The sequence below is a fragment of the Rhododendron vialii genome, chromosome 3a, assembly GCF_030253575.1.
Source record: "Rhododendron vialii isolate Sample 1 chromosome 3a, ASM3025357v1".
Lineage (NCBI taxonomy): Eukaryota > Viridiplantae > Streptophyta > Magnoliopsida > Ericales > Ericaceae > Rhododendron > Rhododendron vialii.
The window spans coordinates 14,293,997-14,308,102 of NC_080559.1; the positions used below are offsets into that span (position 1 = coordinate 14,293,997).

Here is a 14,106-nt window from a genome sequence, read left to right on the forward strand (position 1 = left end):
TTGAGGCGAGCGGCGGCGGCGGCTTCTAGGGTTAAGTTTTGAGTTTCTTTTGGATTGGGATTTATTTGCTATATCTGAGCTTTTGGTCTTTTGGATTTTGTGCTAATTATTTATCCGGGTGTTTTGGGCCCTTAGGTGTTATATTGGGTTTTGCCATTTATTTATTTTTTTTAATTTTTGGTTGGAAACTTTTTCCTTCCTTAATACTCCCTCCGTCCCAAATTCTTTGTCTGATCCGCAAAACGGAGTGTTGAAAATAATACAATTTTTGCAAGACAAAATCAAAAGTTTTTCAACAACTTACTAGATATCAATGAGTATTTTTAATTTGTAAAAAAAGTCTGAATTTTTTCTTGAAAAAATTGCATTATTTTTAACACTCCGTTTTGCGGACCGGACAAAAAATTTGGGATGAAGGAAGTAAATTTTGCTTCGCCGTTCAAAAAAAATACTACAATAAAATTTAACATAATTTTAAAAGAACGCAGCAGCAGCCTGTACCTCTGAGGCGACTAGGGTTTTCCCACCCATTTCTAAACCTCTATCTCTTCTATCTCATCAAGGTAACTCTCTCTCTCTCTCTCTCTCTCTCCTGCTATCTCTTGCAACAATCGGTAGATTACTCCTCCATCGTCGAACTTAATTTCAATCTTATATGCCGTAAGTTTTTTTTCTAGTCAATTCCCTCTTTGGTGCTTTTGTTGATTGTTCTACTCCGACTTTGAGATAACCTTGCCTTGTTGATGGCCTTTGTCTTGTACATTTTGGTTTTCGTTTTTCCTTCTCGCAATGCTACTTTGGCTTCTTCGGTTAACTAAGCCTTATTAATCCCAACGGTTGGCCTGGTGATCTTGGCATAAGACTCGGGGTTTTCTCCCTTCTAAGGTCTAGGTCCACTAGTAAGCTTGCAAAGTTGGTGGGAGGGACTGTAAGGATTACTCCGAGTAGCACTCAAGCTAGCCAAAAACACAACGCGGCGACACCTAGCTCAATTGGCCCATTATCTCTCTTTTTATCTGAAGAATTTCAGAACTGAAATGTTGATTTCCTTCTTTCAAAACAATTTTCTTGAGTTGGGTAACTATGAGAAAAATGTAGTATAAGCTAAAACGGCAAGTGGCTAAATTAAGGATGTTAAGGTAGAATGTAGATGAGTGGGGTAGGGCAAGGTGATATAACATTTAAATTGAAATTGTGTATTGGATGGGGCCGTGGGTATATGTTACCAGAAAGCACTAGCACCCTACAAATTGTGTTTCGGGACGCTCATGTGAAGATATGGTACAATTACGTGAAATAGTGAATTTAGCAATCCCGAAATTCGTCCTTTAGAAATTAGAGAGATTGGAGCTCTAGGAAGTCAAATCATAAGAAAATTGGGTCTTACTGCTTCTAGAACTGTTTTTACATGAATAATCAGACAAAAAAAAATTCTTTTATTTGAAAAGTGACTCTTGAAATCAATATATTCTTGCACTTTAGTCTACCCATGCTCCTACCTTGAATTCCACTTTCCTATACCCGTTCCATGTACAACTAGTTTCAAGAAAATGGATGAACATGGTTTGGTCACAGACAATGAAGAATAATGATGGCTAGAGGAAAGAAAACGCAATAGGCCACGTTGATTTGAGTGCTAGGGGCTGGGAAGGACCTAAATTGGCCTAGGATATTTTGGCAAAAAATAGAGGATTTTATAAGAGTCAACTGATCATGAAGGCCTTGACACATTGAAATTGCAAAAAAAAGAGAAGAAAGAAAAACAATCATGTAGCGTGCCAATCAAAGGTGATGAGTATATTTGGGGTGATTATGCCTAACTGCATCTAAGCAGTTTGGTAACAAGACAACCGGACCTCAAAATTTAGCAAGTTTTGATGTCAGTGTTGCACCAATAGCTCACTTTTTTGACATACAGTGGTTCAATTTTTCCCAAGAGTCCCAAGACATTTACTTATGTATCAATGTGGAAAAAATACACAATATATAATTGGATTTTGTATTTCCAATGCCAGATTCTGGAGAATATTAGAACTTAAAATCCAGGGCACGTGAAATCTTGAATTTGGTCCTTCACAGCCTGGCTGTGCTTTTGGTAAATTATATTTAGCGACTTAATAAATTGAATATCTGAAGTAAAAGTGACATTAATTTGGTAGCTGGATTTAACGTTTTGTCATTACATGATTGTTGCTTAGCTATGGAAGCAATAAGAATTATGTTGATAAGATTCTGACATGGAAGCTAGACCTTTGATTGTCTCATCTGAAGCTTTGTAGTTTGTACTCAGGGCTGGTGGCCTTTTCAACTCCATGCATGCAATTAAGGGTGGGTGGGTTGGGCAGACCTTTGCCCTAGCGAAGCACAATGAATCTGGAGGGAAGAAATCACGGATCCGGCGTTCAAAAGAAGAGTGGAAGGCACTGGTCGAGTCTTTTATAAAGAAGTAATTGTGTACAGTAGCTCTTGCCTTTTACATTCATAAATTTTCCCTAGTGTTTGTGGTCAAAGACAATTAGCTAGAATAAATTACATAAGCATCCCGTGTATATCTTTTCTCTTGTACTTTCCTATGCATGCTGTCTGCAAATTGCAGACAGAAGTTTCAGAAGCAATTCCACAGTAAACCCATTGTTCTGTGTTATCTGATATTGTACTTAGGCAGTAATCCATGTTAGTTTATGTTTCCTTTGAGTTTAAGGTTAGTGTATGCAGTAATACCTCTTAAGGTGGTTAGTGAACTGTCAGTTCACCAATAGAAACATCAATTACGTGCTTGTTTGCCAATTGGGGTATTGGATGGGATAAGTTGGTTGATGGATCTAATCTTTGAAAAGACTGCATGTAATACTTGATAGTCTGAACTTTTGTATCCACCAATTATGCCCTATTGCCTCATGGGTAGTTCACCTTTCAAAAGACAAAATATATGAATGGGTTCTGCAGACTGTTGGGTATTCTATGGGTTCAAAATCAATAGGATGAATGCCCTTCCTTCTTTATTTCTTTTTCTTTTCTATTACAATTCTTTATTCAGTTCTGTTTTGGGATTTACATCCTGGTGGGAAGGTGGAAAGTCACTGATGCCTACTGTGGAACTGCAATTTAAAGTCACAGGGTGCACTTCATGCAATTTATTATGGAGTCACACTAACCTACCCAACATACACGTCTTAGCTTCTGGGACTTGTGGCCTATTCCTTTCACTGACTGAAATTGCACAGGCTGTGGTTACTCTTATTGAACTGTTATATTAAACAAAAATATCGGGTTAGTTTGCAGCTCTAATTATTTTCTTCAAGGCCATTGGTCTATCAAGTTCTATTTGCATATTTCTAATTGGAGTTCATGCTGCCCTGATTTTAAACCTTATTTTGTTTGTTGCTTGCAGATATCAGAAAGTAAACAATGGTAATTTCCCATCGGTTACTCTGACACACAAGGAACTTGGTGGGTCTTACTACACTGTGAGGGAAGTTGTCCGAGATGTAATCCAAGAAAATAGGGTGTTGGGTCCTGCAAAGTTAACTTCAGAAGATCCTAGCCTTGATAGGTTCTTGGAACAATCTCCGTTAGGATCAATTTCCATTGAACCAGAAGCTGGTCTATCGTCATCAAATGGATCTCATATCGTAACGGATTTTGTACCCAAGTCTTATCAAGATACAAGTAAAGAACTGGTTTTAGATTCCAGTGTGCAGTGTCCTGAATCTGAACATCAGAGGTTTGATGAAGGAAAAAATTTAAATGGGTCTAGTCAGGTAGTTGAAGAGACTGAAGTATGTGTTAAAGCAGTATATACAGACTCTCGACCTATGGAAACTGTGGAACTGGTTGAAAATGTAGCAGAACTAGAAGCATGTAGAGCGAAAGTAACGCATCCTCATCAAGGGACAACTGAAGAGCAGGTTTTAGATTCCAGTGTGGAGTGTCCTGAATCTGAACACCAGGGATTTGATGAAGGTAAAAGGAATATAAATGGGTCTACTCAGGTAGTTGTAAAGGCTGAAGAACTCGATAAAGCAACATATACTGAGTCTCTACCTATGGAAATTCTGGAACTGAATGGAAATGTAGCGGAACTAGAAGCATCTGCTAAAGTAATGCCTGTAGGCACAAACGTAATTGTGGAGACATTTCCATTAAGATCTGGTTCCAAGAAAACGTATGGCTTGGATGGAAAGTATATTGAACAGAGTGATTTGGATCGAACTTTGGTTGAAGAAGAAATCAACCAGGTGGAAACCGAGGAAGTCAACAACAGTTCTGTAGTAGGTGACATGAACTTGATGGAAAGCGCTTCTGATTCGGGGAATGAAAAAGCGGTAGCAAATATTGCAGGTCATTTATTGGAAAAAAGCCGTGGTTTGGTGGATGAGAAACCAGTGGATAACCTTGAAGCTCCAGTATTGGAAAATCTAGATGACTCTGCAACCAAGAAAGCCACTGTTCTTGGAACTGGTAATGGCAGAAAAGCTGAAGTTGAAGATGCCTCTCCTCCTGGAACTAAGGTAAAGGCTTTTTATTGAAATTGCTGATGTACAGGCCTGCATGTGTGGTGTTAGGGCTTGTCCCACATTGGTTAGTTATAATCTCCAAAATCAGTATATGAGCCTGGACGGCCTCTCTACTCATCGCCGGTTAGTTTTGAGTTGGATGCTTTAATATAGTATCAAAGCTAGGCTTTTGGAGGCTTTTGGACAAGACTCTCTTTGATTGTTTGCCCTGTTGTTTGTGCCTTAGCAGGAGTAGGCTACATCCAGGGGTAAGGCTGCGTACATTATCCCTTCCCCAGACCCCACATATGTGGGAGCTTTGTGCACTGGCCAGTGAGTATGCCATTTGGAGTATTCTCAGGCAGTTGGAAAAATAATAACCACAAGCAGTAGTAATATGATATGCATGTTGAAACAACCATATAAGACAGGGTTCAAATGCTGAGGTTTGTACTAAGTCTACCCCTCTCAAAACCCCATTAATGGGTTCGTACATGCCTTGGATAATAATATGGTTAGCTTATAAAAGATAATACTCCCTCCGTCCCGTAAAGTTTGTCCCCTACGAAACTACGTGCAATTTTCAAGGTCCAAACTAATGTACTTACCGAAATAATTTTTTAAGTTAAAAATTGCACATATCGTAGGGGACCAACTTTATGGGATAGAGGGAGTAAAGAATAATTGGGTGCACTTTTCTTATTGTGAACGATACATGGCCATATCACCAGTGCCAATGCTATCTGAATTTTTCCCAATCTGTGGCCACATCATGGATGCCAATACGCATCCCGATCCCATTCCCTAATGTTCCTCTATTTGGTCTTTGGTGTTTTAGGTAGCAGCATAGCTTATGCTTTTAGGTTAAGGCTTGTCTTATGCTGTATGCATGTGTGACACTCAAAAGATTTTTCTTTACCAATAAATGAAAATGTGTGGTACTTTGGCTATTTAGATTGCAAAATTGCCTGAATAAAGAAGAGGTTAATACTTTGATGTTCCAATGTATGCCTTAAAGGTGGTTGGCATGTTTTCAACTTTTGATGCTTTTATCGCACACTACCACATTCATTCTCGATATTAATGAGTGATGTTGATTAAATGAAAAAAACTACATAGGGTCAGTATGTAGGTCACCATGTTTCGTAGTATTTTGCGGCTCAGATGTGGTTTAGCCGGTATTGTGATATCATGATCTTGCTGTGCTGCTCTCCTTAATATTACTTCTACCCTTGTGACTAGCTTTGTGCATTAATAAGGTTAGTGTTTATCTCCTGAATGGTCGGTGAAATCTAATGAATGTGGGCTACTGTTGACGCATTTAAATAACAATTATAAGGTATCAAGTATCTGGGTGAGTTTTGTGGAGAAAAGGGAAAAGATAGAAGAAAATAAAGTAAAGAAGCTAGATTCATTTGTATGGTTTCATGTTGTTTTACTTTCCCACTGCAAATTCTGCTAAAAATCATTTGTCCAAACATATCTCTAGTTATGTACCCATTATACATTATTTACGTAGCGCATCACTTGTTTTCTTTAATGATAGAAGTTTCGATTTGTGTCGGAACTTTGCTTTTTTCTCATTCAACGCAAAGTCTCTATTGGTCTTATTCTTACTGTGTGCCTTATGAGTGTGTGGTTGTACTTTTGCAGGTTGTAATAGAAGCCCCGGTTGGAGTTGATGCCCAGAGTCTCAATGGCACTATTACAAGCAATTCCTCAGAGCTGTCAAATTTGGAAAAAGAGAGAGCAAGTAAAAGCAACCCCAACCCAAACCCGAAGGTAAAAAATGGTAGCGTCTCCCCAAAGGGAAGCACGTCAACTTTAGACAGAATGAATCTGTAAGTATCTCCGGTAACCCCAGCTTAAGATTCTGCAGATGTATATATTCTTGTGCTATATATGCAGTTGTTTGGTGATCAATGATGCTTTGGTTTGTCTTTCGGCAGCGAATCATGGGAAACCACATCGAAGAAACCTGCAAAGCCGGACACTAATCCGCTCTTGGTATTTGTTAAGTCATTCATTTCCGCGTTTATGAAATTTTGGTCGTAATAAAGCCTCTGTATTTCTGTTACGGAGAAGTTTCCTTTTTGGTTGGATGAAGATTTCTTGTACTAGGTGAAGGTGTGCTTCCTGGTACCAGAAAATGTTGTTGGTCCATTGGGATCCTGATGTTTCTCTTCCCATGTTCTGATGGAACCTCGGTATCTAAAGTTGCTACTAGCATCCATTAAATATTGTAGGGAGTTCGAAGTCTTCTGCCGGAAGATAGAGTGAGAGTTTGTGCCAAAAATATAGTGAGGCTATTTGATCAGATTTATCATTTCCCGTTGATTGCTTCTTTGAGAATATGCAATTATCTGGAAGAAAAAGAGGTTTGATTACGACTCGTTTGTTCATTCATCCTTTTTCTTTCTTCCCCTTGCTTCTGTCTCTCTTTTCAGGCCATGGTAATCAAACCTCTCCAATTTCAGTAGCTTAACTTGATTGATTTTGTTTAATCAAAACTCAATTTAGTGTGTGAGCCTTCAGCTGCTCTTATTTTGACCCCCAAAAAAGAGATGCCATTCATGCATTTCTCGCATAACAAGTGATCGAATCCTCTGGGGACGTCAACACCCAATTCCTCCATTTCATTTTATGATTACTTTGGGTGATGTGACGACTGGATTTTTTTAAAAGAAATGTCATACCAAGTGGATACCCGGCGGAATCAAAATTTTCTGATGGGGATGTCGAATTTGGTAATGAGAAATATAAGTGAGTGCTACTATACGTACAGATTTCCAGACAGTGAGCACATATGGGATTTGGACCCGTCTCGGATTCCACAAAGATAATCGGAGTCGTTCATTTTGTTCAAAACATCTCGTTTAAAGGCTCTGTAAAAAATCAATTCATTTGGATATTGTTAAGGGGGGTTTACAAACCACCCAAACTTTGTTTCAGAAAATAGGTCTTTTTTTTAAAGCAAAGTTTGGGTGTTTCGTAAACTGCCTCAACTATATCTAAATGAACTGATTTTTTTTGAAGACTTTAAATGAGACATTTTGAACAAAATGAGCAGCTCCGATCATCTTTGCAAGACCCGAGACTGATCTAAATCCTATATATCTGTGCATGCTGTCTGTTCTTTGAAGTCTGTACTGGTAGACTTTCTGATATAAATGTCTACTACAAGACTTAAAATTCACATACTCCGTCTCTTTTTAAATGACTATTATGGTTTTGCGTGTCATTTTTAAAGACTTATATTTTTCGACGTATATTACTTCCTCCGTCCCTTTTTAAATGTCCTACTTCGTAACTCCAACTTATTAAAAAAACATCATCATTATACCTTTCACATTAACTTTTTCTTCCACTTTCCCAACTTATCCATCATCATTACACTTTTTACTCACTAACTTTTCAAAATAGAATCTACTTTTAGAGACAAAATAGACAATGTACCAATTTTTACCCACTAACTTTACCAAATGGACACTTATTAAGGGATAACCCAAAATGGAATAGTGGACTATAATAAAGGGACAGAGAGAGTATGTTTTATGTTTTTAAAGTCATTGTCTTATAAGAACAATTGAGATCTATCAAACAAGATTCATATTACATATTTTTAACAATAGACATTGAGAGATATAGGCAATTGAAAATGACACGCAAAACAGTAGTGGACACTTAAAGAGGGATGGAGGGAGTATTAAATAAAACAGTTTAGATTCAAGCAATGCAAAATTATCCACATATGTCAAAAAAAAAATTCAATGCATCTTTTGTCTAAAATGTAAATGTTTCATTTACGTACTACTATTATTTGTTGGGAATAAAACCCACTTTTCTATAGCCTCATAACTGATTTTAAAAAAAAGGCCTAATAACAACTCAACTAAACTGAGTTAGAACTTCGGAACCAAAAAAAAAAAACCTGAGTTAGAACTTAAAACACAGCCCATTATGACTTCACTTCTGTATTGGAAATTTTGAATTGTGGGTTTGAGTTGTACCGAGGTGTGCTAATATAATATAGAAAACTTACAGCATTTTTTTTTTTGGACAAAATTGAGAAGATTATATTAATAATTGCCAAGTGACACTTACATAACGGAGTTTATTACAAAAATGTGTACGAAGCCAAACTAATCATCTAATTATTGTGTGTCGTGTCAGGGTGTGTGGTGCTATTTGCAAGCATGCACCCACCTCAAACTCATATATAGGGTGTATCAAGTAAACAATCATTTTCTCAAACAATATTTTTAGTCTATAATCTTTTTCGAGATGAATAAAATTATCTTTTTTGCTGTTAAAAAAAAAATTAGTGGGCAAGACAACAGTTGTCATCAGATAATTAGTGAGTTCTTGATAGTATCCGAAATAGAAAATATGGGCTAAGTTATGGTAGCATGAGTTAATGAGGGTGTCCCATGACTCCAATCGTACTAGTATATCTAATTTCTCATTTAGAAATCGATGATATATATTTGTAAGATCTTTTATGTTGTCTGTTTTTTGAAGATAAATATGAAGAAATTATGAAATCATGATCATAGAATTATATGATTTTTTCCTGAATAATCAGCCAAATGAACTACTCTAAACAACAAAGTGTAACCTCCTTGTCATTGGGCCCACTGGAAACAAAGCTTAACCGTTAGTTCAACAATGAGAATTATCGCAACAAATAAAGCAGGTGGAGAATAAATAGCCTGAGTTATCAAGCTCAATAGCAATTATTCAGAATTGACATAAAAGATGTTATTTTATTTTATTATATTCAGAATTGAAAAAAGAAAAAGAAAAGTGAAGCATATGTACATTTTTTAAGCCACATGATGTATGCTGCCACATGACGTGTTTTGATGATTAATACCTGTCAATGACATGCTGAGAACATTTGTTAATGCTGAAATTATCATTGGCAAATATTAATTATCAAAATACGTCATAGACCGTCATTTTCCCTTTAAACAAGGATGCGAAGAATCACCAAAACTTGTACCCTAGTCAAAGTGACCCTAACGCGCGCCCTCCCTCTCCATGGTCCATAGATACTTATCTCGATCCTTTGTGGATGGCTTGCAAATTGCAATGCACATTTGATCTTGATAGCTTGAGGTATTATTATTGGTTGACCCTTGTAATAAAACCATAGCTAGATTGTGAATGAGAAGTTAAATGATTGCATTGAGCACTTCTAGGTATCAAATTGAGCTGATTTGTATTATGATTCTTTAAAAAATGTTGTAAATTTAATGAACGATTCGGATTTTTGATGTGGGACCCAGAGTGGGTCCCGCACCGTGATCTGTGCCCAAAATATATGCTGTTAGACTTTCTGAAGGAAAAAAAAAACCCGGGTGAGATCTAGAAAGATTGTTGTAGGCTTGGCCCACAAAACTCGAATAGGGCTCGTGGATATGCAATTACCGAGGTGAAGGAAAGTGAGTTTTTAAGAATGTTTTTGTCTTCTTAGCACACATAGTTCAAACAACGCTGCTACTTGCACAGTAAAGGCTGCACAGCAGTCGTGCACAGATTAATTTTGCGCCTGTCTCGGGTCTCGCAAAGATGATCGGAGCCGCTCATTTTGTTCAAAATATTTCGTTTATGGTCCTTGTAAAAAATCACCTCAATCCGATATCGGGAAGGGTGTTTACGAATTATCTAACTTTGCTCTAAATATTTACTTACCCGTAGCAGAAGGTATTTCTCTGCAATTAATCATGGCTCAATGATGACATTGTCAGGAAACGATAATTTAGCACAACTTGCATTCATCTCCGTGACGGAAATCAGTAATGATATATATATAATGTCAAAACACATTCTTTAGCCCTAAAAAACAAAACCATGTGAGATTACGGGGAGGAAATTACTAATGCGTTCATAGCAGTAAACCTAAGTCATGGTAGGGGTTATTATAGTAATATATTATCCATAACCGAGTGTTCAAGCCAACTTATATATTTCTGTCCCTAGATAACCCTTTTGATAATTATCGATCTTTGGATGTCAGCTGTGCTCAAATAGTTTACAATTTTTTTTTTTAATAATCCTAAGAAATCCTGTTAGGCTGTATTTGGGAAATTAAATTTGTGGAGGGAAAATCGAATGTCAGGAATTTCCCATTCTTTTCCAAATAGTCTCTTATTGGCCTTTATTATTGAGCAAATAAACGCAGCCTTAATTTATACGGTGCCCATTCCTTTTTCCTGTATCAGTACAGTTTCCTTTTCGTCTATTATTGAACAAATTGACGCATGCAGGCCTAAAAAGTATTATGAACGTGAAAACAAAGCAAAATGGAGGGGCAGACACTCCACGTGCATGTGAAGGAAGATTCATTCACAGATCATTAAGTAGCGTATTTGGTGACCACAACCCCAAAAACAAAAACACAACCAAATTTCATATACTATATAGGACCAGCTTTGATCGGGCTTATTCATGGCTCCAACTTGGTATCCTATGCAATGTGTGTGTGTGTGTGTGTGTGTGAGAGAGAGAGAGAGAGAGAGAGAGAGAGAGAGAGAGAGAGAGAGAGAGAGAGAGAGAGAGAGAGAGAATGTTTTCTGCCACATCTCCACCAAGGCAAGGCAACAATAGGTAAAATATACTTTTTGATAACGGAGGATAATAGGTAAATAAAGTAAAAGTTTTCAATACACACTCCTTTAAGGTGTGTACCATATGCACCTATTGTATGGTTCATATTGTGCCACCTCATAAAAAATTACTTGTAGGACCGGTCATTCATAACATTTTATTTCGTATCGTAACTTTTATACTAAAAATTCGTAACTTTTCAACAATATGATTCGTAACTTTTTAGCAATAGATTCGTAACATTTTGAGATTCATAACATTTTGGTGTATTTTAATAAGGGTGGATATAATACACACCCAAATAAGGGGTGTGTATTGTAGCACTTCCCGTAAATAAAACATGTAACTAGTTAAAATTAGTTTTTTTTTTTGTTACCTAGCAAATTTTTCTCTCCACTAATGCTCTCTATCATATCTCCATTGTATAAAAATATTGTTTTTGATTGATTGCCATTTTAAACAAGTAGAGAGAGAAGATACGGATCATAAATTAAAGTAGGTGCATGAGCTCAAAATGTACTATACTCGTGCCTTTGAGATTCACAGCATATCGATCGTATCGTATATATACACATATATAAAAGTAGGCAATTGGGACGTTGACTAAGTACTTTACTATTTCGTGAATTAGAAGAGGAACATCGATCATAACATAAATTTAAAGCCAACAATAGAAATCTCTAAGTATATCAATCACCAATACTCATTCTGTGTAACTTAATTATCAAACATTAATTGTGGGAATGGACGTGATGTGCTTGCTATGTGAACCAATTGAGATTATGTTGAATTATTTACCATGTATGGATAGTGATACTGTAGATATATAATAAATCAAACCAATATGAAATCATAGGATTTTTTTTCCCCCGTTTTATTTTACCGTCCAATTTGGATGTTTGTGATTAAATTGATTCAAAGGTGAATTTAATTAAATCAAAAATTTCTTAGAGAGAATTGTATTGAAACCGTTAAATCTATGATACATGTATAGTAATTCGAAATTTAGAGAGTGAGTTTTTTTTTTTTTTTTTGGGTAATGCATGGAGTCCTAGGCCAGCTTGCGCATATCTCAGACTAATCTCTACAGCTCCTCTCCTATAGTTGTTTCACACGCTTACGTATGTGAGTGAGGTGACCCCAAGAGTAGTTAGTAAAGAGAATCAAACCTGAGACCTTAAGATGAAGCAAACACCTAAGCCCTACGTCAAAATCACTTGACCAACCCCTTGGGGTTAGTCAAAGAATGAGAGTTACAATTAGGGTACGCTTAGAACACACCATACGAAAGTCATGTACAGAAACATAAGGCAAGAGTACTAAGATGATCACTTACCATATCTACGTCTCTTTTGGACCATTAGAAGTAGGTTTAATTTAATGAACAAGTTTAATTACATGAAAAAATGAAGTTATAGTTGTATATATATTTATATAGGCTGTTACAACACAACTACATATCTTGATACTCCTTAATTACCCATACAACTCATCTTTCCATGTATATACTATTTAGGTTGATAACTGCCTGTGAGATAGTATGAAACAAATTATAAGAAAATTAAGAAGAAAAAAGTCTATGGTGTGTACATGGATCATGCGTGAGAGTGCCAAAATAATGGTCATACACCAATACCAATCATATTTAAGAAAATACAGTAATGTATAGACCTTGAATATTTAAGAAGGGAGAGGGTTGTGTATCGTTCGGTCCGTGAAGTATGCGGTGATGCGAGCCCATTCTTGCATACAACGATGGTTAAATCCGTTCATCTTACCAAAAGAGCATTAGTACACAAAATTTACGTTGATTGACTTCTATATGGTACTTGTCTTATCGGATCACATATTTCTCATAGAACAATCGATCGATAGTTAATCTCTTATGCTTCCTAGAAAAACCCTGTGAGATTCAGCGGCTATCGAAATTCGATCAACTTGAACTACACTGACAAATTGATAATTGGCTCGACATACCTTACAAGTTAAGGGCTCAGATCATTAAGAAAAAGCTTGTGGTGGACCTATACAATGCAAATTGCACGTTGTAATCCCAATTAGGAACCGCAGAGAATCCAAGTCCAATAAAGAATACCAACGACCTTTCTCAATCTAGCTAGCTATTTACCTTCTATTGCACGCCTCTCCCACAACTCTCTCTCTCTCCCTCTCCCTCTCTCTCTATATGTACACACACAAATCATTCCAATTCATCCTCTCCATGTCTGGTCCATATTCTCTCTGTCTAGAAAAACCTCGGTAACAATGTCCACAGATCTAGAATTCCGACAAGAATTGCCCCAACTCCGACTACCCACAATCAGAATCATCAGCCCTGAAAGTCAGACACCAATTTCCGGTAACGTCGTCGACGTGGGCGATGACGAGTGCCACACGCCGACATCGGCGGAACACAAAATTCCGACGATCCTAAGCTGCCCTCCGGCTCCGAAGAAGCCAAGCCGATCGGTGGTTTCTTGCAAGAGAAAGCTGTGCGAGCTCGACTTCTTCGAGATCGTGGCTAGAGAAGAGGTCGAGTCGTTTTTCGCAGCCGTGAATTTGAGTCCTGTATTCAAGAGAAGGTGCCCCTGTATCATCTGATCTCTACCTACATATATAAAACGAATAGATATAGAATTTGATACGAAATTCTATGATCTGGGCATCTGTGATACTTTCATTTCAGATCAAAACAATTACTGTTGCTGTAATTTAAGAACTGCCGATTCATCCGTATAGATTTTCTGTACAACAGTTCTGTTTTTGTGGAACGGTCGTGAATTGTATTATAGATAATATGGCTATATGCTACCTTAATTATTTGTTCTTTAGATATTTGGATTGAAATCATAAGCCTGGAAATAAAATTCAGATTATTTGCATTGGAATTCTGAATTGTAGTTTTGATTTTGGTCATTCTGTTTTGTGATTTTGATTTTCAGTTCTTGATATATGGCCCGGTCTCCCTAAATTTTTCTTTTGGTATTAATTTCGTCTT

General features: G+C 36.9%; 1 protein-coding gene and 1 long non-coding RNA gene across 4 annotated transcripts; one reads left to right on the plus strand and one right to left on the minus strand.

Moving 5' to 3' along the window:
* Positions 1–453: 453 nt before the first annotated feature.
* On the plus strand, positions 454–6,883 carry LOC131320837 (uncharacterized). Of its 3 annotated transcripts, none has more exons than XM_058351720.1 (5): positions 454–563; positions 2,280–2,446; positions 3,392–4,511; positions 6,150–6,337; positions 6,446–6,883. In XM_058351720.1, exons 2-5 carry the CDS (start codon positions 2,313–2,315, stop codon positions 6,549–6,551), a joined length of 1,548 nt encoding a protein of 515 aa, XP_058207703.1. In that variant the 5' UTR covers positions 454–563; positions 2,280–2,312; the 3' UTR covers positions 6,552–6,883. The 3 variants fall into 3 exon arrangements, with proteins under 3 accessions (XP_058207703.1, XP_058207704.1, XP_058207702.1); XM_058351721.1 differs by having other exon boundaries at positions 543–563; positions 2,291–2,446; XM_058351719.1 differs by lacking the exon at positions 454–563 and adding an exon at positions 566–660 and having other exon boundaries at positions 2,291–2,446.
* A 6,399-nt stretch (positions 6,884–13,282) lies between these two features.
* Positions 13,283–13,864, minus strand: LOC131319545 (uncharacterized). Its single transcript, XR_009197998.1, has 2 exons — positions 13,803–13,864; positions 13,283–13,766 (listed from the first exon to the last, which is right to left on the minus strand). It is a non-coding gene; the product is annotated as an uncharacterized LOC131319545 (long non-coding RNA).
* Positions 13,865–14,106: the final 242 nt, after the last annotated feature.